The sequence below is a fragment of the Rhinoraja longicauda genome, chromosome 4, assembly GCF_053455715.1.
Source record: "Rhinoraja longicauda isolate Sanriku21f chromosome 4, sRhiLon1.1, whole genome shotgun sequence".
Lineage (NCBI taxonomy): Eukaryota > Metazoa > Chordata > Chondrichthyes > Rajiformes > Arhynchobatidae > Rhinoraja > Rhinoraja longicauda.
Genome location: NC_135956.1, coordinates 84689058 through 84711666, shown reverse-complemented (window position 1 = coordinate 84711666; position 22609 = coordinate 84689058). Strand labels below are relative to the sequence as shown.

The window sequence follows — 22609 nt, the reverse complement described above, 5'->3', positions numbered from 1 at the left end:
GTAAATAAAAATAATTGGAGTTATATTACAGTCAGCAGGTACTCAAAATTCTGCGTAACAAAAATATCAGGAATATTGATGATGCTGACACTTGTTTTCAGTTCAGATCCCTTACTCCAAAGCAACTCCTCCAGTTTGAGCAAATATAGGCCTTTCCAGTCTACCTGAGAGCAAGTAAAGATCTAGTGCTTTGGCTCAATTATGTTTATAAGTTTATAACACACAGGAGCAGAATTAAGCCAGTTGGCCCATCAAGTCTGCTCTGCCATTCAATCATGGCTGATCGAGCTTTACCTCTCAATCCAATTCTCCTGCCTTCTCCCCATATCCCCTGACACCCGTACTAATCACCCAACCTATCAATCTGCTTTAAAAATACCTAAAGATTTAGCCTCGACAACCATCTATGGCAATGAATTCCACAGATTCACCACCTTCCAGCTAAAGAAATTCCCCTTAATTTCCTTTCTATAAACAAGCCCATTTTAATTCTGTGGCTGTGCCCTATGGATTCTCCCAATAGTGGAAACATCCTCCCCACATCCACTCTATTCGTTAAATTTCAATTCAACCCCCCCTTCTATTCTAATTTTTCTTACTGGTAGCAATTCAAAAATTCATCACATAATTGTAAGAAATGGTATTCATGATTTGTGTAAAAGAGCCATCACAAGGGTGAGATGCCAGTATAGTAGCTATATCACCATGAAGAATTGGGTGTAAAGTCTTATTAAATTTTCATATGGACTGTTTCTATATCCTCAACTGGAGTGGGGTCGAAAAGCAACCTGACATTGTGTTCACGAAGGAGATGAAACAGCTGTCTCTATGGCTCCACCATCATCTTCATACAATAGACAATAGACAATAGGTGCAGGAGTAGGCCATTCAGCCCTTCGAGCCAGCACCGCCATTCAATGCGATCATGGCTGATCACTCTCAATCAGTACCCCGTTCCTGCCTTCTCCCCATACCCCCTCACTCCGCTATCCTTAAGAGCTCTATCCAGCTCTCTCTTGAAAGCATCCAACGAACTGGCCTCCACAGCCTTCTGAGGCAGAGAATTCCACACCTTCACCACCCTCTGACTGAAAAAGTTCTTCCTCATCTCCGTTCTAAATGGCCTACCCCTTATTCTTAAACTGTGGCCCCTTGTTCTGGACTCCCCCAACATTGGGAACATGTTATCTGCCTCTAATGTGTCCAATCCCCTAATTATCTTATATGTTTCAATAAGATCCCCCCTCATCCTTCTAAATTCCAGTGTATACAAGCCCAATCGCTCCAGCCTTTCAACATACGACAGTCCCCCCATTCCGGGAATTAACCTAGTGAACCTACGCTGCACGCCCTCCATAGCAAGAATATCCTTCCTCAAATTTGGAGACCAAAACTGCACACAGTACTCCAGGTGCGGTCTCACCAGGGCCCGGTACAACTGTAGAAGGACCTCTTTGCTCCTATACTCAACTCCTCTTGTTACGAAGGCCAACATTCCATTGGCTTTCTTCACTGCCTGCTGTACCTGCATGCTTCCTTTCATTGACTGATGCACTAGGACACCCAGATCTCGTTGAACTCCCCCTCCTCCTAACTTGACACCATTCAGATAATAATCTGCCTTTCTATTCTTACTTCCAAAGTGAATAACCTCACACTTATCTACATTAAACTGCATCTGCCATGTATCCGCCCACTCACACAACCTGTCCAAGTCACCCTGCAGCCTTATTGCATCTTCCTCACAATTCACACTACCCCCCAGCTTAGTATCATCTGCAAATTTGCTAATGGTACTTTTAATCCCTTCGTCTAAGTCATTAATGTGCCCAGCGGACCTTCCACGCGAGCCAGAGGGACAAGTCTGAATAAAGGCATTAACTATTTTCTAAATGGGGAGAGAATCCAGAAATCGGAGGTGCAAAGGGACTTGGGAGTGCGGGTGCAGAATTCCCAACAAGTTAATTTGCAAGTCGAATTGGTAGTAAGGAAGGTAAGCGCAATCTTACATTTAATTCATGAGGGCTAGAATACAAAAACAGGGATGTAATGCTGAGACTCTATAAGGTGCTGGTCAGGCCGTATTGTGAGCGATTTTGGGCACCATATCTGAGGCAGGATGTACTGGCTCTGGAGAGGATCTAGAGGTTTACAACAATGATCCCAGGAATACTTGGGTTAAGATATGATAGGCTTTTGATGGCACTGGGCCTGTACTCGCATGAGTTTAGAAGGATGAGCTGGGGGACCTCATTGAAGCTTACCGAATAGCGAACGGTTTGAATAGTGTATGTGAAGAGTATGTTTCCACTAGTGGGCGAGTCTAGGACTAGAGGTCATCGCCTCAGAATTAAAGGACGTTCCTTTGGGAAGGGCCAAATGGCCTCTTCCTGCACCTATTTTCTATGTTTCTATGTTTCCATGAAGAAGATGAGGAGGAATTTCTTTAGTCAGAGGGTGGTTAATAGACAATAGGTGCAGGAGGAGGCCATTCGGCCCTTCGAGCCAGCACAACCATTCAATGTGATCATGGCTGATCATTCTCAATCAGCACCCCGTACCTGCCTTCTCCCCATACTCCCCAACTCCGCTATCCTTAAGAGCTCTATCTAGCTCTCTCTTGAATGCATTCAGAGAATTGGCCTCCACTGCCTTCTGAGGTAGAGAATTCCACAGATTCACAACTCTCTGACTGAAAAGGTTTTTCCTCATCTCAGTTCTAAATGGCATACCCCTTATTCGTAAACTGTGGCCCCTTTTTCTGGACTCCCCCAACATTGGGAACATGTTTCCTGCCTCTAACGTGTCCAACCCCTTAATAATCTTATACGTTTCGATAAGATCTCCTCTCATCCTTCTAAATTCCAGTGTATACAAGCCGAGTCGCTCCAGTCTTTCAACACATGACAGTCCCGCTATCCCGGGAATTAACCTAGTAAACCTACGCTGCACGCCCTCAATAGCAAGAATATCCTTCCTCAAATTTGGAGACCAAAACTGCACACAGTACTCCAGGTGAATCTGTGGAATTCTTTGCCACAGATAGTTGTGGAGGTATTTTTAAAGTAAAGATTGATAAGTTCTTGATTAGTATGGGTGTCAATGGTTACGGGCAGAAGGCAGGAGGATGGGATTAGGAGGGAGAGATAGATCAGCCACGATTGAATGGTGGACTGGACTTGATGGGACAAATGGACGAATTCTGCTCCTGTCTTTAATGACATGCACCCCCACCCCTAATCTCATCTGCTGCATTTGGTGCTGCCGATGTGGCCTTATTTACATTGGCGTGACCAAGTGTCACCAAACATTTGCGCTTGGTTGTGGGCTTGGACTGAAAATTCAAAGTCAGATGTAGGGTTGGAAGAATAAGGCGGGGTTCAGGGAACAATCTGGTCTGGATTTTATTTTTTGGGTTTCAGGTTAGTATCTAGATCATGATTAAGCAGTTAGGATGTAGGTTTTGTGCATAGCAGGACAATTGAGCGTCATGTCTACCACTCTCATCCCCCCAAATATTTTTTAATTGATAACTGCCACCTTCATTGGCCCAAACTCTTCCCTGCCCACAGACCAATGATACAAAAGTGAGTGGTTTTGCACTTAGTGAAGATGGTTGTGAAGGATTGCAGCAGGATCTGGATTGATTGGCCAGGTGGGCAGAGGAATGGTTGATGGAATTTAATACAGAGAAGTGTGAGGTGTTGCATTTTGGGACATCGAACAAGGGCAGGACTTACACAGTAAATGGTAGGCCTCTGGTGTAGAGCAGAGGGATCTAGGAGTACAGGTGCATGGCTCCTTAAAGGTCGAGTCGCAGGTAGATAAGATGGTCAAAAAGGGTTTTGGCATTTTGGCCTTCATCAGTCAGAGTATTGAGTATAGAAGTTGGAAGGTCATGTTGCAGTTGTATAAGACGTGGTGGGACCGCATTTAGAATGTTGTGTTCAGTTCTGGACACCATGCTATAGGAAAGATATTGTTAAGCTTGAAAGGGTTCAGAAAAGATTTACGAGGGTGTTGCCAGGACTGGAGGTTATGAGCTATAGGGAGAGGTTGAGTAGGCTGGGTCTCTATTCCATGGAGCGCAGGAGGATGACGGGGGAATCTTACAGAGGTGTACAAAATCATGAGAGGAACAGATCGGGTAGATGCACAGAGTCTCTAGTCCAGAGTAGGGGAATTGAGGACCAGAGGACATAGGTTCAAGGTGAAGGGGAAAAGATTTAATACAAATCCGAGGGGTAACCTTTTCACACAAAGAGTGGTGGGTGTATGGAACAAGCTGCCAGAAGAGGTAGTTGAGGCTGCGATTATCCCATTGTTTAAAAGACAGTTAGACAGGTACATGGATAGGACAGGTTTGGAGGAATATGGACCAAGCGCAGGCAGGTGAGACTAGTGTAGCTGGGACATTGTTGGCCGGTGTGGGCAAGTTGGGCCGAAGGGCCTGTTTCCACACTGTAACACTGTCTGACTCTATGACTCTGAGACCAACTCTCAGTGAGAAGTTGGATGTTAGGGGTTTTGGAGGTTGGGCTGGGAGGCAGAGATAGTAAGGGGTTCAAAAATGAACCCTAGTGAGTTCAAAGGATGAGGTTGTTTAAGCATGCCTGTTATTTTTAATTATGCAGAAGCATGGGATGCATCAATTAATCACTGAAACTAGATCTGAAATCGAAGGTATTTATTCAGGTCGAGACCCATCTTCAGACTGAAGAAGGGTCTCGACCAGAAACGTCACCTATTCCTTCTCTCCTGAGATGCTGCCTGACCTGCTGAGTTACTCCAGCATTTTGTGAATAAATACCTTCGGCATGAAGGTTTACACATCGTGGAGAAGATACAGTAGTCACCGCATCAGAAACAGGAATCAAACATGTCAAAGCTTCAGTGAAAAGGCAGATGAAAATAGCCATTGGTTTGGTTTCCACATCCAAGGCAAGGTAAATATAGAAAATGTCAATTCATAGAATTGCAATTTAAACTCATCATACTCACTGTCACAGGCACACATGTGGCCACAAGGCTGGAAGAGCACTGCTGCCTTCTTATCAGAACATACCACGCATTCCTCAATCTGTGGTCAAATGGATTAGATTCATGTTAGTCTGGAAATTAAAATCTAAATAGCCAATTCCCTTGCTCCAAGGGGATATTAAGCTTTCCTAGTGTACAATCTGATTTTTTTTGTTGTCATTTTAATGTTTGCATCATGAATTAATATTCATTAGGAAGAGGGCATAATATAACAATTCTCGTTTATTATGTAACATAAATTCTCAAGTATTTCATTTAAAAATAAAAAAAATTAAAATTAAGGAACAAGTAGACAGCTTTAAAAAGAAAGCAAGTCAAAACACCAAGGCATGGACCTAATTTTGCACTCTTACCATTGCCAATGTTCCATGTTTCACAGCAAGAAAAAAAATTGCCGCCTAAACTAGTGAGAAGCAGGGGATAAGAATGCAAAAATGAGCAGATTTATTTAATTTACTTCAGAGATACAGTATGGCAACAGGCCCTTCAGTCCACCGGGTCTATTTCAACCACAAATCTCCTTTTCACACAATTTGTACATTATCCCATTTAAAACATGCACTCCCTACACACTGGGGGCAAATCTACAGAGGCCAATTAACCTACAAACCTGCACGTCTTTCTTATAAAGTTATCTGGGAGGCAGTAGCTCTAGGGCGGCACGGTGGCGCAGCGGTAGAGTTGCTGCCTTACAGCGAATGCAGCGCCGGAGACTCGGGTTCGATCCTGACTATGGGCGCCGTCTGTACGGAGTTTATACGTTCTCCCCGTGACCTGCGTGGGTTTTCTCCAAGATCTTCGGTTTCCTCCCACACTCCAAAGACGTACAGGTATGTAGGTTAATTGACTGGGTAAATATAAAAATTGTCCCTAGTGTGTGTAGGATAGTGTTAATGTGCGGGGATCGCTGGGCGGCGCGGACTCGGTGGGCCGAAGGGCCCGTTTCCGCGCTGTATCTCTAAATCTAAATCTACCAGATGTTCAGTAAAGGATGGTAAGACATCAATAAATTCAGTTGTACATCAAGCACACACATCATAAAACCTTCTTGTTCATGAGCCTGAAATCAAAACAACTGCTGGAACTTTATAGATCTTGGTGTTTTGAATGCAGACAATTTAGAGACAGCTAATAGAAAAGGCAGTGGTAAAGAAATTACGCTATCCTCAGGAGTCACACAAAATACAAAATCACAAAGAGGTTATATTACCTTTGTTCGAGACTGAACTTGGTCTTTACAGATAAGGCATTTTTTAACACGTGGTGAGCAAAGGGAGCAAGTAGCAATGTGCCCACAAGGTCCAAATAAAGTATCACGCTTCATATCTGAACAAACCATGCACTCTTCCAAAGTCTCTGTGTCATTGTTAATCATGGAAGGACTGTGTGATCCCACCTGTCCACTGAAATAAGGATAAAATAATTAATATTTTCCATCATTGTGTATCAGTTTCTTATTGGGATCAAATATTAAAAGACAATTAAACCTTTCAATTCAAGTCATGTCAAGCACAAAAATAAAGGATGGGTGTACTTAAGTAATCAATAAAAGCCATCTTTCATCACCAAGAGAGGGTAGATGCCCTCAGGCATGTATGATTCTGTTTCGTATTATGCCCTCTTAGAACATATTAGTCGGAGAAGTAAGGCTCGAGTCCACTCGTGTTGGGAACAAAACCAGTGCCATCTTTAATTTTCAAGTTCCAGGACTGATTTACATAATTATATGCCCGTGTCTGAGCATGTGCGAGAATGAGTACAGCTCATATGCATAAATGACTTGGATATTGTCACAGATTCCAAGAACTCATTTACTCTCAGATATCTTTATAAGAAAGGAACAATTGGATATAGTGGAAATTCTAGCTCATTTCCCTTTCCATGACTGAGTGATGGCAGATGAAACTAGCACTTCTATTATCTACCAAGATTAACTGAAAAATCATAAAATCCTTTTAACTGTGATAATTATGTTAAAAGGATTAACACATATTTTAACCCGTAAAATCTCTGGACTGGACAGCTAGCCAGACACAGCATAAAATTTAGAGTCCTTTAGGAGTATATAAAAATCAATGTTTCCATTCCTTGGTCTCCCAGGCCATGCTTTAATTGCAGCTTAGTCATGGAGAACTGCTATTAATACCAGGGATTTAAAAGCATTTTTAATGCTATCTGCATCCAAAACTTCCCAAAGCATTGGTGCTTTAACTCCTTGGGTCAAATCATACTTAGTGTGCCCAATAGGGTTTGTTTTTGCCCAATAGAACACTACTGCACAAAATCAGGCCCTTCGGCCCACAATGTCTGTGCCGAGCATGTTGCCAAGACCATCTCCTAACTATCTGCACATAATCCGTCTCTCTCCATTCCCTCATATCCACATGATTCTCCAAAAGCCTCTTAAATGCCACTATCATATCTGCCACAACCACCAACCTTGGCAACATATTCCAGGCACTCACCTCTTTCTGTGTAAAAAAGGATGTCCCGCACATCTTCTTTAAACTCTGCCCCTCTCACCTTAATGCTATGCACTCTAGTGTTTGATTTTTTTTCCATCTTGGAAAAAAGATTCTGATTATCAACCCTGCTTATGCCTCATAATCCTATTTACTTCTATTGGTCTCCCTGCAACCTCCGACATTCCAGAGAAAACAATCAAAATCTGTCCACCCACTTCCTATACCTAATGCCCCCTAATCCAGGCAACTTTCCAAAATCTCCCTGTACATCAATTCTGTTGATTGTACATTTTCCCCTTGCATTTAACCTCTCGAAGTGCAACTCCGCACTGATCTATGGCTCGGAGCATACCGTGCCAGCCTACCTTACAGTCTGCGACTCCAGTAATCCTGGTGTCATCTGCAAACTTATTAACCAACCTGTCTACGTTTACATCAAAGTCATTTATTTATGTATGTATATCACAAACAGCAGAGGTCCCAGCAGAACTTCACTGGTCACAGACCTCCAGACTTAATATGGTCATTCCACTGCACCACTCTCTCTGTCTTCTATCAGTAAGCCAGTCCTGAATCCATATGGCCAAATCACTTAATCCCGTGCATCTTAATTTTCCGAACCAGCCCCACATGGGTGACTTTACCAAATACCTGACTGAAATCCATTCTACATACATCGTCTGAAATTTAGAAACCTTGACGGATTCAAGGAGCCAAATCTTTCAGCTCAGCTGTTGCTGGATACTTTACAGAAGCCCAGAGACTTGATGGAAACCCTAACATTATATCTTGCCAATGCAAACTAAAATCTTATACTTTGGATTCTGCCAAGAGTGGACTGGTAGGACAAAGGTTTTTGTGATTCTGTAGCAACGCCTCAATCTTTATCAGACTGTTTAAAGTAAATGAATAAAGATGACAAAGTTTTGGGAAAGCTCATTTGTTCTTTTAAATAGTCACTTAGGAGCAGGGACAGTACATTATCATATTGGTGCAGATTGTGTTGACTTGGACTTTTCACACGTCAGATCAGGAATAGAGACCCATATTCCCAGTGATTTCAATAGAGTTTGCATTTTTTAAGCAGTTTTTGAGAGAGTAAATATTTTTAGAAAGGCAAATAATTATTTTTGAATGTTATATTATTATTTATTATTATCTCAATAAAATCATATCATTAAAATAATTAAAATATTTAAATCACTGAGCTGTGATAGAAGGCAAACATGTATAGAGTCAATCCCTAAAATATTTTCATCAGGTTTGTTTTTAACAAAACATTTTAGTGATAGGCTCTTTACACTAAACCTTCTGGTGCATTTGGGATACACTTGCCAGTCATGCCCCTGCATTTCAGAATGTGGAAGGGGTGCTCTCTACATCTTGCCAAGGTAAACACTGGTGTTAGTAGTCAATAATACCAGGTTGGGGGAAAGAGAGTTTGATTAAAGCAACTGGGACAATATATGCATTTGCAATTTATTCACAAAATGCTGGAGTAACTCAGCAGGTCAGGCAGCATCTCGGGAGAGAAGGAATGGGTGACGTTTCGGGTCGAGACCCTTCTTCAGACTGATGTCAGGGGGGCGGGACAAAGGAAGGATATAGGTGGAGAGGGAGATCTGGGAAGGAGGAGGGGAAGAGAGGGACAGAGGAACTATCTAAAGTTGGAGAAGTCGATGTTCATACCACTGGGCTGCAAACTGCCCATGCGAAATATGAGGTGCTGTTCCTCCAATTTCCGGTGGGCCTCACTATGGCACTGGAGGAGGCCCATGACAGAAAGGTCAGACTGGGAATGGGAGGGGGAGTTGAAGTGCTCGGCCACCGGGAGATCAGTTTGGTCAATGCGGACCGAGTGCAGGTGTTCAGCGAAGCGATCGCCGAGCCTGCGCTTGGTTTCGCCGATGTAAATAAGTTGACATCTAGAGCAGCGGGTGCAATAGATGAGGTTGGAGGAGGTGCAGGTGAACCTTTATCTCACCTGGAAAGACTGTTTGGGTCCTTGGATGGAGTTGAGGGGGGAGGTAAAGGGACAGGTGTTGCATCTCGTGCGGTTGCAGGGGAAAGTGCCCGGGGATGGGGTGGTTTGGGTAGGAAGGGACGAGTGGACCAGGGAGTTACGGAGAGAACGGTCTCTGCGGAACGCAGAGAGGGGAGGGGATGGGAAGATATGGCCAGTGGTGGGGTCCCGTTGTAGGTGACGGAAATGTTGGCGGATGATTTGTTGGATCCGCTGGCTGGTGGGGTGGCAGGTGAGAACGAGGGGGATTCTGTCCTTGTTGCGAGTGGGGGGAGGGGGAGCAAGAGCGGAGCTGCGGGATGTAGAAGAGACCCTAGTGAGAGCCTCATCTATAATGGAGGAGGGGAAGCCCCGTTTCCTGAAGAACGAGGACATCTCTGAAGCCCTAGTGTGAAACACTTCATCCCGGGCGCAGATGCGGCGTAGACGGAGGAATTGGGAGTAGGGGATAGACTTTTTGCAGGGGACCGGGTGGGAAGAAGTGTAGTCCAGATAGCTGTGCGAGTCAGTGGGTTTATAGTAAATGTCCGTCACTAGTCTGTCTCCTGTGATGGAGATGGTGAGGTCCAGAAACGGGAGGGAGATGTCGGAGATAGTCCAGGTATATTTAAGGGCAGGATGGAAATTGGAGGTGAAGTGTATGAAGTCAGTGAGTTCTGCCTTCTGAGTCTCTGCAACCGCACGAGATGCAACACCTGTCCCTTTACCTCCCCCCTCAACTCCATCAAAGGACACAAACAGTCTTTCCAGGTGAGACAAAGGTTCACCTGCACCTCCTCCAACCTCATCTATTGCATCCGCTGCTCTAGATGTCAACTTATTTACATCGGCGAAACCAAGCGCAGGCTCGGCGATCGCTTCGCTGAACACCTGCGCTCGGTCCGCATTGACCAAACTGATCTCCCGGTGGCCGAGCACTTCAACTCCCCCTCCCATTCCCAGTCTGACCTTTCTGTCATGGGCCTCCTCCAGTGCCATAGTGAGGCCCACCGGAAATTGGAGGAACAGCACCTCGTATTTCGCCTGGGCAGTTTGCAGCCCAGTGGTATGAACATCGACTTCTCCAACTTTAGATAGTTCCTCTGTCCCCCTCTTCCCCTCCTCCTTCCCAGATCTCCCTCTATCTTCCTGTCACCACCTATATCCTTCCTTTGTCCCGCCCCCCTGACATCAGTCTGAAGAAGGGTCTCGACCCGAAACGTCACCCATTTCTTCTCTCCCGAGATGCTGCCTGACCTGCTGAGTTACTCCAGCATTTTGTGAATAAATACCTTCGATTTGTACCAGCATCTGCAGTTATTTTCTTATACTTATATGCATTTGCTATCCTTGTTCCACTGTAAATACTTGAGAACAAAACTGTACATTTTAAAATAATGCAGTCTTTACTCATTTAAAGCAACATTGGGACACTTGTGATCTACAACAAATTTTTGTCCTGTAATCCTATGCAGCAGAGTCTAGCAGTGCATGGATTTTATTGCAGATATGAGATGCCTTTCAGTGTTTTATATGTAATACAAGGAAACGTCCAGAAAGAGCAATGAATAAAATCTTTTTACTCAAAAATGGTACAATCTTGTACTATATATAGATACAGTGGTCATTATTACTGAATCTTCTACCACTGGTATTTTCAATAACTTGCTGGGTATCAGAACATGTTACAAGCTTGTAAGTAACAAAAAAATATCAAAGACTAATACTAATCAATTAACTTTAGAAAGTTAAAAAAATATGTTTAATTTGTACACACTTCCAACACAATAAATTTATGACTGCAATAATGTCAAAAGAATATTGGTACACAAACCTGACTTTCTCTTTGTGACATTTTGCCAGGACCTTACAGAGGTTTGGGTCTGGGCAAAGGTCAAGTGGTGACTGTCCTTTTTTATTGCGAATAGCAAGATCGGCTCCATTTGCAGCTAGGAAGCAAGCGATAGAAGCCGCACTCTTTTTATCTGCTCCCTGTGTCCCGAGGCCCATAAGCAACTGAAGAAAAGAATTATAAATCTTAAAATATGGAAGCATGATTAAATATTTAGGTTATTAAAAAAAAACCTTCAGAACAAGAATTCTTTCATATACAACTTGCAGGATTATTTTAAGAGATCTTGTCAGCACAGCTTCTCTGTTTACCAGTTATATAGGACATCACTTGCAAAGTTTCCAAAACTGGAGTCTCTTTATTCAATTTTTTAAAAAATTTGAGGAAACTGCTGCATCCATTAGTTGTTTTCCAGTGGGTGCTGCAATTTTCTTCATCAGTTTTATTCCCTAAACACCTTCAATGTTTTCTCTTGAACTAAGATAACTTTCCCCACATTCTCCCTCTCAGCCCCTTCTTCCAATTAACTTAAATGCTTGACACTAGAAACACTAATGGATACAAAACAGTATTTGGTCTAGAATGCTTGTGGCATCAACACCAGAGACAGCTGGTATGCGGGGAAAAATGATAAAACAAATAAATAATTTAGAAGTTTGGCAGGCAGTGCTGTTTAATATCAAGAAGGCTCGAATTGAAATCAAAATAAGTTCTTTCTTCAATTATTATGTAATTTACCATTCATGCAAAACTCAGCATATTCTTATCTTGGCCACCACCGTCTATCTGTACTGAATTCCACTGATCCATCATCCTTGTACTTGTTTGCCAATATCACCCAAAACACTAAAATAATTCAAATTTAAAATATTGCTTATTCATTCATAGCCTCATCTTTCATCTCAAAGTACTGGAGTAACTCAGCAGATCAGGTAGCATCTCTGGAGAGCATGGATAGGCGATGTTTTGGGCTGAATCCACTTCTTCAGGTGGATTGTAGCATGGAGAAGAAAGCTGGAATAGAGGTGGGGCTGGACAAAGCCTAGCAATTGATAGGTGGATACAGGTGAGGTGGATTGGCAGATAGTTGAAAAAAAGGCCAGAGGTGAAAAGTCAAAAAATGTGTGACAAGGATTGAAGAGGTATGTAATGGGAAGCAGAGGAAGGAATATAGGTGAAAGGAGATGGAGGGCAGGGGAAAGGGAGAAATGGTGGCACATCCAGGTGGGGCACAGGGAAGAGACAACGACCTGGATATTCCATCCTCTGGCTTCACATTCCATGTTTCTTCCACCCGCATCTCCTTAACTCACACCTTTTGTCTTTTCATCTCCAGTGGAACTGCAGATGCTGATATATACCGAAGATAGACAAAGTGCTGGAGTAACTCAATGGGTCAAGCATCATCTCTGGAGAAAAAGGATAGGAGTCCCGACCCAAAACGACACACACCCTTTTTCTCCACAGATGGTGCTTGACCCGCTGAGTTACTCCAGCACTCTGTGTCTATATTAAAATACATTCAACCGGCAAGCACTAAAGCCTTCGACAAGGTCCCACATAGGAGATTAGTGGGCAAAATTAGAGCACATGGTATTGGGGGTAGGGTACTGACATGGATAGAAAATTGGTTGACAGATAGAAAGCAAAGAGCGGGGATAAATGGGTGCCTTTCAGAATGGCAGGCAGTGACTTGTGGGGTACCGCAAGGCTCGGTGCTGGGATCGCAGCTATTTACAATATACATTAATGACTTGGCAAAGGGATTAAAAGAACCATTAGCAAATTTGCAGATGATACAAAGCTGGGTGGTAGTGTGAACTGTGAGGAAGATGCTATGAGGTTGCAGGGTGACTTGGACAGGTCGTGCGAGTGGGCGGATGCATGGCAGATGCAGTTTAATGTGGATAAGTGTGAGGTTATCCACTTTGGTGGTAAGAATAAGAAGGCAGATTATTATCTGAATTGTAGCGTGTTGATAAAGGCAAGGAGCCAGGTATTTCGGGAAGGTATATTTATTGTATCGTGGGTCTCAGACGGGTCTAGTCTGCCGGAATGGCTTGGCGCCCAAACCTTGTCCTTATATCCCTGAGTCCAGGACCGCCTCCCGGGACTGGTCCATTCCCGTGCCGAGGGGTCGGTAGTAGTATGGCCCTACCCTTGGGAGCCGCCACAGTACCCCCCCCCAGATCCGGAGGCACGAAACGCACTGGTGGTCGCACAACCCGACCGGACCGCGTACGGTAATCGGTCGACAGAGGGGCCGGCGGAGGCACAGTTGGAGAGACAGGCGGTGGGACCCGCAAAGGGGGGCGACCTCGTGGCCGAGGCTGGGCCACCCGCACCGGTTGGTCGATGTCTAAGTGGGCCGGCTTCAGGCGGTCAATTGACACGGCCTCCGGCCGGCCCCCCATGTCCAAAACAAAGGTTGTCTGCCCGTGCTCCAGCACCCGGTACGGGCCTTCATACGGCCTCTGGAGTGGCGCCTCGTGGGCGTCACGGCGCAGGAACACAAAGGCGCAGTCCTGGAGGGCCGATGGCACGTAAGGGCGGAATGTCCCATGGCGGGACGTCGGCACGGGTGCGAGCTTGCCAACTCGCTCTCGGAGGCGATGTAGGGTGGATGAGGGCGGTTCCTCTCGCCCCGGCAACGAGGGCACGAACTCCCCGGGCACCGTGAGCGGAGACCCGTAGACGAGCTCCGCTGAGGATGAAGCCAGGTCTTCCTTGGGGGCAGTCCGGATGCCCAGCAAAACCCATGGTAGCTCGTCCATCCAGTCGGGGCCGGCGAGTCGCGCCTTCAGCGCTGCCTTCAGCTGCCGGTGGAACCTCTCCACCAAGCCGTTTGCCTGCGGGTGATAGGCCGTGGTGTGGTGCAGCCGCACGCCCAACAGGTGGGCCATGGCCGACCACAGCTCGGAGGTGAACTGTGGCCCCCGGTCCGATGAGATGACCACCGGCACACCAAAGCGAGCAATCCAGTGCGCGGCCAACGCACGAGCGCATGTGGCTGTAGACGTATCAGCCAGTGGTATGGCCTCCGGCCACCGCGTGAAGCGGTCCACCACCGTGAAGAGGTGGATGATGCCCCGGGACGGCAGGAGCGGGCCCACAATGTCCACGTGCAGGTGGTCGAAACGGCGGCAGGGTAGACCGATCCCTTGGAGTGGCGCCCGGACGTGGCGTTGAATTTTTGACGTCTGGCACGGAATGCAGGTGCGGGCCCATTGGCCAACCTGCTTGCGCAGACCATGCCACATGAACCGCGCAGCTACCAATGAGATCGTCGCCCGGATGGATGGGTGAGCCAGCCCGTGGACCACGTCGAACACCCTCCTGCGCCACGCGGCCGGGACGATGGGGCGCGGCTGACCTGCCGACACATCGCAAAGTATCGTCGTCGCTCCGGGGCCGAGGGGAACATCCTCAAGGCGGAGGCCAGTTCCAGCTGCAGGGCATCACAGTGGATAACACCCGGTTTTTCCACCTGGTGGGAGCCCTTGACCAGGACACGTCGGGGTCACCAATGTAGCGTGTTGATAAAGGCAAGGAGCCAGGTATTTCGGGAAGGTATATTTATTGTATCGTGGGTCTCAGACGGGTCTAGTCTGCCGGAATGGCTTGGCGCCCAAACCTTGTCCTTATATCCCTGAGTCCAGGACCGCCTCCCGGGACTGGTCCATTCCCGTGCCGAGGGGTCGGTAGTAGTATGGCCCTACCCTTGGGAGCCGCCACAGAATGGTGTTAAATTAGGAAAAGGGAAGTACAACGAGATCTGGGTGTCCTAGTGCATCAATCACTGAAAGGAAGCATGCAGGTACAGCAGGCAGTGAAGAAACCCAATGGAATGTTGGCCTTCATAACAAGAGGAGTTGAGTATAGGAGCAAAGAGGTCTTTCTGCAGTTGTACAGGGCCCCAGTGACAATAGACAATAGGTGCAGGAGTAGGCCATTCAGCCCTTCGAGCCAGCACCGCCATTCAATGCGATCATGGCTGATCACTCTCAATCAGTACCCCGTTCCTGCCTTCTCCCCATACCCCCTCACTCCGCTATCCTTAAGAGCTCTATCCAGCTCTCTCTTGAAAGCATCCAACGAACTGGCCTCCACTGCCTTCTGAGGCAGAGAATTCCACACCTTCACCACTCTCTGACTGAAAAAGTTCTTCCTCATCTCCGTTCTAAAGTGAGACCGCACCTGGAGTACTGTGTGCAGTTTTGGTCTCCAAATTTGAGAAAGGATATTCTTGCTATTGAGGGCGTGCAGCATAGGTTTACTAGGTTAATTCCCGGAATGGTGGGACTGTCATATGTTGAAAGACTGGAGCGACTAGGCTTGTATACACTGGAATTTAGAAGGATGAGAGGGGATCTTATCGAAACATAAGATTATTAAGGGGTTGGATACGTTAGAGGCAGGAAACATGTTCCCAATGTTGGGGGAGTCCAGAACCAGGGGCCACAGTTTAAGAATAAGGGGTAGGCCATTTAGAACGGAGATGAGGAAAAACTTTTTCAGTCAGAGTTGTAAATCTGTGGGATTCTCTGCCTCAGAAGGCAGTGGGAGGCCAATTCTCTGAATGCATTCAAGAGAGAGCTAGATAGAGCTCTTAAGGGTAGCGGAGTCAGGGGGTATGGGGAGAAGGCAGGAACGGGGTACTGATTGAGAATGATTAGCCATGATCACATTGAATGGTGGTGCTGGCTCGAAGGGCCGAATGACCTACTCCTGCACCTATTGTTTATTGTCTAAATCGAGTGTCAGCAAAGTCCCATGCCACTACATTAAATGACAACATCCTTAATTTCACCAAACTGATTTCCCAAAAATAGAGGTGGACAGGAATAATATTTGAGTATATACAGTCATGAGGCTGCTTCCTTTCATTACTTTCAGCACAGGATATTATGGCAGTCAATTTACAGTTTGAAGCTTTTGATAATTTGTACAAATAATCTTGTTTCCCCCATTATTTGCAACTTTGATCATACAATACTTCTACTCTAAAGAAAAAAAAATCCAAAGATTTTACGCCACATCAATTTTTTCTCTGTTGTAGATAGAATCCAGTAATTTATGTTATCTGATGAAGTGAGCAAATAAGGCATAACATTTCTAGTTGGCATGTATAAAGGGCATGTATAAATTGCACTTGAAATGGAAAATTAATTTTTAGAAATTTAAATTCATAATTCACTTAAATTAATTAAAGTTATTTCAATGGACAATTAGTCCAATTTGAAAAGAGACACCAATACCATCATAGTCAATATGCTTTATAAATCTACCCAATCACAGAAAAGTTCATAAATTGCCCCTTACTAGAATAAACAAATTATTTGATTTATTCAATAGAACAAGGAGAATTTATTCTTCAATCTTCTCAATTAATCCATCAGCTGAGTTGATTCAAAAATGGCTAATAACACGATACATAGCATTAAGTTTTCAGCTCCTCAAGCCTCACTCCTATGTAAAATGATCACAGTTTTACCCTTTGTCGCTTCATAAGCCTTGAACCAATCCCTAATGAAAATCTAATATCTGCCTTTTGAGGAAGGAGTTCCTGATTGCCACAATCCTATGAGGATGCCCTTTCTAATTTCACTCTTTAACTGCCAATGGTCCTATTTTAAGATTCTGCTTTCTTCTTCTGGATTCTACTGTAGGAACTAGTTGCACTGTATCTACCTATTTCAATTCATTAAATGAATGATTTCAATTAGATTACAACTCAATGTTCGAAACTCCAAGGAATACGTCCACAATGACTATGCAACTTGTCCTCAATTTACTGTTCTAGTGAATCTGCACTGTTCATTACCATCTCTTTCTCATCCATTCTCCTCCTCAATACAAAAAACATATATATTAAACATACAACACTTTAATCAATAAACTATATTTACTGTGTTCTTGGAAGGTTCCCAGCCACTGTCTACTTTTCCCACATCCTGCATATCCTGTAGTTGACGGAGCTGGCACAAAGTGTGATGGCGCAGGGCTTCATGAAGAGGTGTATCGCCATCTTTATCTTGGATGTCCAATTTTGCACTAGCACGAACCAATAGCTTAAAAATAAAGTAGAATTCACAGTTACAACGTGCCCTTGAAGGCCCTTCTTTACATTCTATTAATGTCGAAAACTTTATATTGGATGAGCATCCGTCCTAACAATACAAATTAAACTTCAAGTTGATACTTTTAATTTTTGATTTCAGTCAAATTATTAATGAATTTGAAATTTGTTACACACGTGACATCCACGAGTGAAAATTCCCCATAAATCCAACGTTAATTGGGAATATTGAAATATACTGTTCAACTTAAAGCTGTTACTCAAAGCATTAAGTACATGGAAAATGTGACATGGAGACTTAGTTTAAAAGTCTGATAACCTTATTTCATTAGAAAAAGATATTTAAACTCAAAATAGTGGATACAATAACTTTAATTTTGCTCACAACAGTGCTTGATGCCATTGAGCTTGTTATCTTGGAGAAATGTCCTGACTGAGGGGAACCATATAGCCAAACAGAAGGGGAGATAGCAGCTTCCATCACATCCAACAGAAGGCGATGAGAAATACGGTAGGATCAGGACTGTCTGTCCAATTTACAGAGCGGGGGCTACGTTTCCAGCAAAGCCATCATTCATTGTGCTAGACGTGATGTAGCAACATCTGAGCGGCCACACCACTTACACCAACCCTCCCAACAGAAGCCCTCACAGACAGCCACTCTACATCAATTCATGGGGCAATTCATTGCTACGTTAATGTCAGCAGAGGGCATAGGTTTGCGCCAATTTTCTAGTCTAGCCATGCACAATAGAAGGAAGGGTAGATATTCCATGAGGACTCTTGTTCCTGGTGGTGCCTCCTGATCATTAACCAAGTATTAATTAACTATTTCATCCATACAGAGTACTGCACGAGTTAAAACATTGACTACATTACACAAAACATGAAATAGTGCAACTCAAAACTCTAACTGCAGGTTCAACTGTATTTCTGCTTATCAGAACAAATTTTAAGCAGTTACATAATAACAGCAGTCCTGTCAGATTTTTGTGGTTAATTCTACATCACAGTAACTGATAAGTTGAGGAACACTCAGCACTGATGCAGTGCTGCATATCGTGCTGGCATTTTTGTTGCTCATGGATATATTTGTACATGTACAGCAATTTCAGCATCTACGATTTCATCAATCAATTTCCCCAAACATCTCAATACCTTCTCTTAAAATACACAGGTTCTATCTTACCCGAACAATTTGAGTATGCTGGCGCTCAACAGCTAAATGTAATGCAGTTTGCTGGTTAACATTCTGGATATCCAGGCTAGCATTACCCTGAAAAACATGAAACATATGCATTTGCAATCAAGCAAGTTTCCCGACTACATCGTATCTCAGTTCTCGTACAAAATCAAGGTACATCTTGTTACTAATAGTACATTATTGTCATCATTCCAGTTTTCTAATGTAGTTGCTAGTATAAACAAACATTATTTTAATTCTGGAATTATCATAGAGTTGGGACTGTACACACCGAAATGGGCCTTTCGACCCATTGTGGCTAATGTCACACTTTTTGCCCATATGCACTAACGACATTTATCTGCATTAGGATCATAGCCTTCTAATTTGCTTGTTTAGGTGGTTCTAAATGCCTCTGAAAGGTACTAATTGCATTAGATTCCATTAGCAAGTTCCAGATATCAATCACTGTTTAAAACTTTTCTCTCAAATCTCTTTAAAACTCCTTCCTCTCACCTTAAATCTAAGCCCCTTGGTTTTTGATACCCAACCTTGGGGAATAGATTTTGATTATTTGGCCTAACAAAGTATTTCTCTGTACCAGTTTACGACTTATGGCATGCTGTTTGTTTCGATGTATTTTAAATGCAATCGGGTATTTATATCATGCTTAATCAGAATAATGATGCACATCAAAAGATAGGTAGGCTTCAACCAAGCAGTTTATCTATCTGGTAGCCTATTGTAATTGTGATCCATTATAATTACAATTTCTATGACTAGCTTATAAAGGTTCCCATAGCAGTTACCAATAGTCAATAACACGTTGTTATTTTTGGGAATTGCCAGATTCCAACAAGTTCATGTTGGCATCCAGTGGTATCCTCTGCGACTCATCAGCAGCATGCTTTATGGGAAGGAAAGGAATTAAGCTTTCAAAGTGCAAACGACATGCCACCACTGACACAAATTATGGAGGTTCTGCTTGATATCCAGATAGCTGCTACATACCATTCATCACGTGTCACTCCAATATTCTTCCAATTTTAGATAAAATTGAAAATAAAGTTTATTTTGACAAGTTCAATGATCGTCATTAGGGGCCAGCGTTTTATTTTCGTCAGGGCTAGTGACACCATCACGCATGGCGCAGTGGTAGAGTTGATGCCTTACAGCGAATGCAGCGCCTGAGACTCGGGTTCGATCCTGACTACGGGCGCCGTCTGTACGGAGTTTGTACGTTCTCCCCGTGACCTGCGTGGGCTTTCTCCGAGATCTTCGGTTTCCTCCCACACTCCAAAGACGTACAAGTATGTAGGTTAATTGACTGGGTAAAATGTAAAAATTGTCCCTAGTGTGTGTAGGATAGTGTTAATGTGCGGGGATTGCTGGGCGGCGCGGACTTGGTGGGCCGAAGGGCCTGTTTCCGCGCTGTATCTCTAAATCTAAATCAATAACTCAAAAGACAACTGCATTTTGATGATTGGTCATTGACTTTAAATGCTGTTTCTCTCGCCACAGATGTTCATGACTTGCACATTATTTTCAAATCAACAGCACTTATTTCAAATTTCAATCTTTGGCATTATTTTGCTTTTGGATCAATGCATGCAAGTTAGAATGCAATGCAATGGAAGACTAGGACAGTGTTGCAGGAGATAATAGTAATGAAGAAAAAAAAAAGTGCAAATGGATAAGAAAGAAATTTATATTTAAAATGTTTCAAATCACACCCAGCACTTCTAGTTTCAATGGGGATAAAGGACTGGCAAGCAAACTGGCTCTTAAATATTTTATTAAGGCTCCATACCCAAGACTGTATCTTTGTTCCATCTTTATTAATGTCCAAGACAATTTCTGAGTCTTGGGAAACTTGTCAGTTGGGGAGAGGCTCGAATTGCTGGATGGAATATGCAAATATCTAGGAGCAGAATGGAAGTCTGCAACAACTGGATTTAAGGACAGCTTCAGGAATACATGGATGCAAAAACAAAACTGTGATGCAAGTATAATAAGCAGTTCCAAAAGTAAGAAACCCATTGTAGAACAGCATTTCCAACAAACTAATCCAAGCAAACCTTCTAGATAACAGTTCCCTTATCACTTAAATTAATTCACGTTCATTGTGTACAGTGGAAAACACCCAAAATCCAACTTTCTTGTTATGACAGTTAGTCTGACATCAGTGGTGGGGAGGATGCTGGAGTCAATTATAAAAGACCATATAACAGGCCATTTAGAACGGAGATGAGGAGATTTGTAATGCCACTGTAGATCATGCTTAGATTAAAAGTACTGCTGAAAGTACACCAGTGTTCATAATTATACTCTTACTTAATCTCCGTTTCCATCAATTTAAAAAACGAGGGCATGTTTAGTAAACTACTGCACTGGTGAAATTATAGTGAACACATCTTCCCTCAAAACGATTCATTTTCCATTAAAAGGCAAACATGTTCAGCACAAAATCATACCTGATGCACTAATAATTCTGCCACTTCAACGTGATTGTTCAGTGCTGCTAAATGTAAAGCAGTATATCCATCATCCTTCTTCTCATCCACAATCCATGGCCTTGGGAGTTTGGAAAGTAACACACGCATGGCACTGCAGTTACAAAACATGTCAAATGTCAAATTTATTGAAAAATACCACGAAAGTTTCCACGTAACACCCAACATTTTCCAATTAATTAAAAGAACAACAACATAAGAAGCCCACGTACAAATACAAAAGAATTGTTTGTTTTTGGGGTGCAGTCACTTGATAGTTCAACTAGTTTATCTACCGAGCAGCACATGAATCCGGAATTTTCCAAATTATAGTTTCTAACACTTGCAATTAATTTAGCTGATCTAAGACAGGGGAACAAATGGGGATCTATAATCAGCATTAGCAAACATGGTTTTAAAGGTTAGCAGAAGAAAACAGCTCGGCAACTACAAGGGAATGATGTACGAATGAAGAGCTAATGATAAATTTCATTAAGGCAGAGCGCTGTGTTCAATATACAATAGCGATTATTGCAGACATTGATGGATTGGGAATGAGATATAGCTTCAAGAAAAGAACATCAATACCGTTTCCAGCGAAGCTAAGAACACCAACAATGGCAGTAAATGCAACAGTTATGAAAGGTGTCAGTGGTAAATTAAGAAATTTTATACTTTTTTACGTGGAGCAATCAATGATAATGAGACAACGTGTGTGATCCCACAAGAAGAAAACAAGATAATCAAAATATAATTGGTACGATGAAACATTGAACCAATTTTAAGACTGTTTATCATTTCAAAATATATTAAGCTTTGTCAAAGGAACCACATTTATAAATAAAAATGCCTTGCACTCTAGAAATTACACTTCTCACTATCAATTTTAAGTTACATTGCTTTATTCAGTACTTGTTTCTACAAAAGCTATTTATACTGTGCTTACCAACTAAATATTTAGTAAGAATAACATTTATTTTTGACATCTTTAAATTCCAATTTCCAATGTACAACAATACAGCTTTTAAACTTTTTTTAAAGAGGTGCCGGTACATCATAAAATCATTGTGGCACCGTCAGTATTGTACACCATTGTTGTGCATACCATCACAAAACAATGCCGTTCAGAAGTATTAGGTGATGACCAAATTAGGTAAGGTAATTTGATTAGGTAAGTGCCAAACCAGCTCTCTTCAGGATTTCTGAATGCCTAATTCATCACCCTCATGATAATGATGATCACAAAATCAAATTGCAAACATAGCGAGCTACACATATTCCACAGTATTATAGCATGTCACAGGCTGATGATACTCTGGTGTGTGAATAACTCCCTTCCCAGCTTGACGTATAATAGAATGTCCCCCATTGCCTAAAAGATTTTGCTTTCAAATAAATCCACATTATATTTGCTACTTTGATACAAAAGATAGTAACCATTTGCATTCACTGCAATTTCACCATTTATGTGTGGCTCAAATTTTCTGGTTAGAAAC

General features: G+C 43.2%; 1 protein-coding gene across 1 annotated transcript in view; it reads right to left on the bottom strand.

Moving 5' to 3' along the window:
• mib1 (MIB E3 ubiquitin protein ligase 1) overlaps window positions 1-22609 on the bottom strand; it is a 125711-nt gene that overhangs the window by 9770 nt on the left and 93332 nt on the right. Inside the window, exons 13-18 of the mRNA XM_078398243.1 lie at window positions 21096-21228; window positions 18628-18714; window positions 17269-17430; window positions 11342-11523; window positions 6251-6443; window positions 5002-5080 (exon numbers count right to left, since the gene is read on the bottom strand). Of these exons, the coding sequence (XP_078254369.1) occupies window positions 5002-5080; window positions 6251-6443; window positions 11342-11523; window positions 17269-17430; window positions 18628-18714; window positions 21096-21228 (836 nt within the window). The remainder of the gene's footprint in view (window positions 1-5001; window positions 5081-6250; window positions 6444-11341; window positions 11524-17268; window positions 17431-18627; window positions 18715-21095; window positions 21229-22609) is intronic.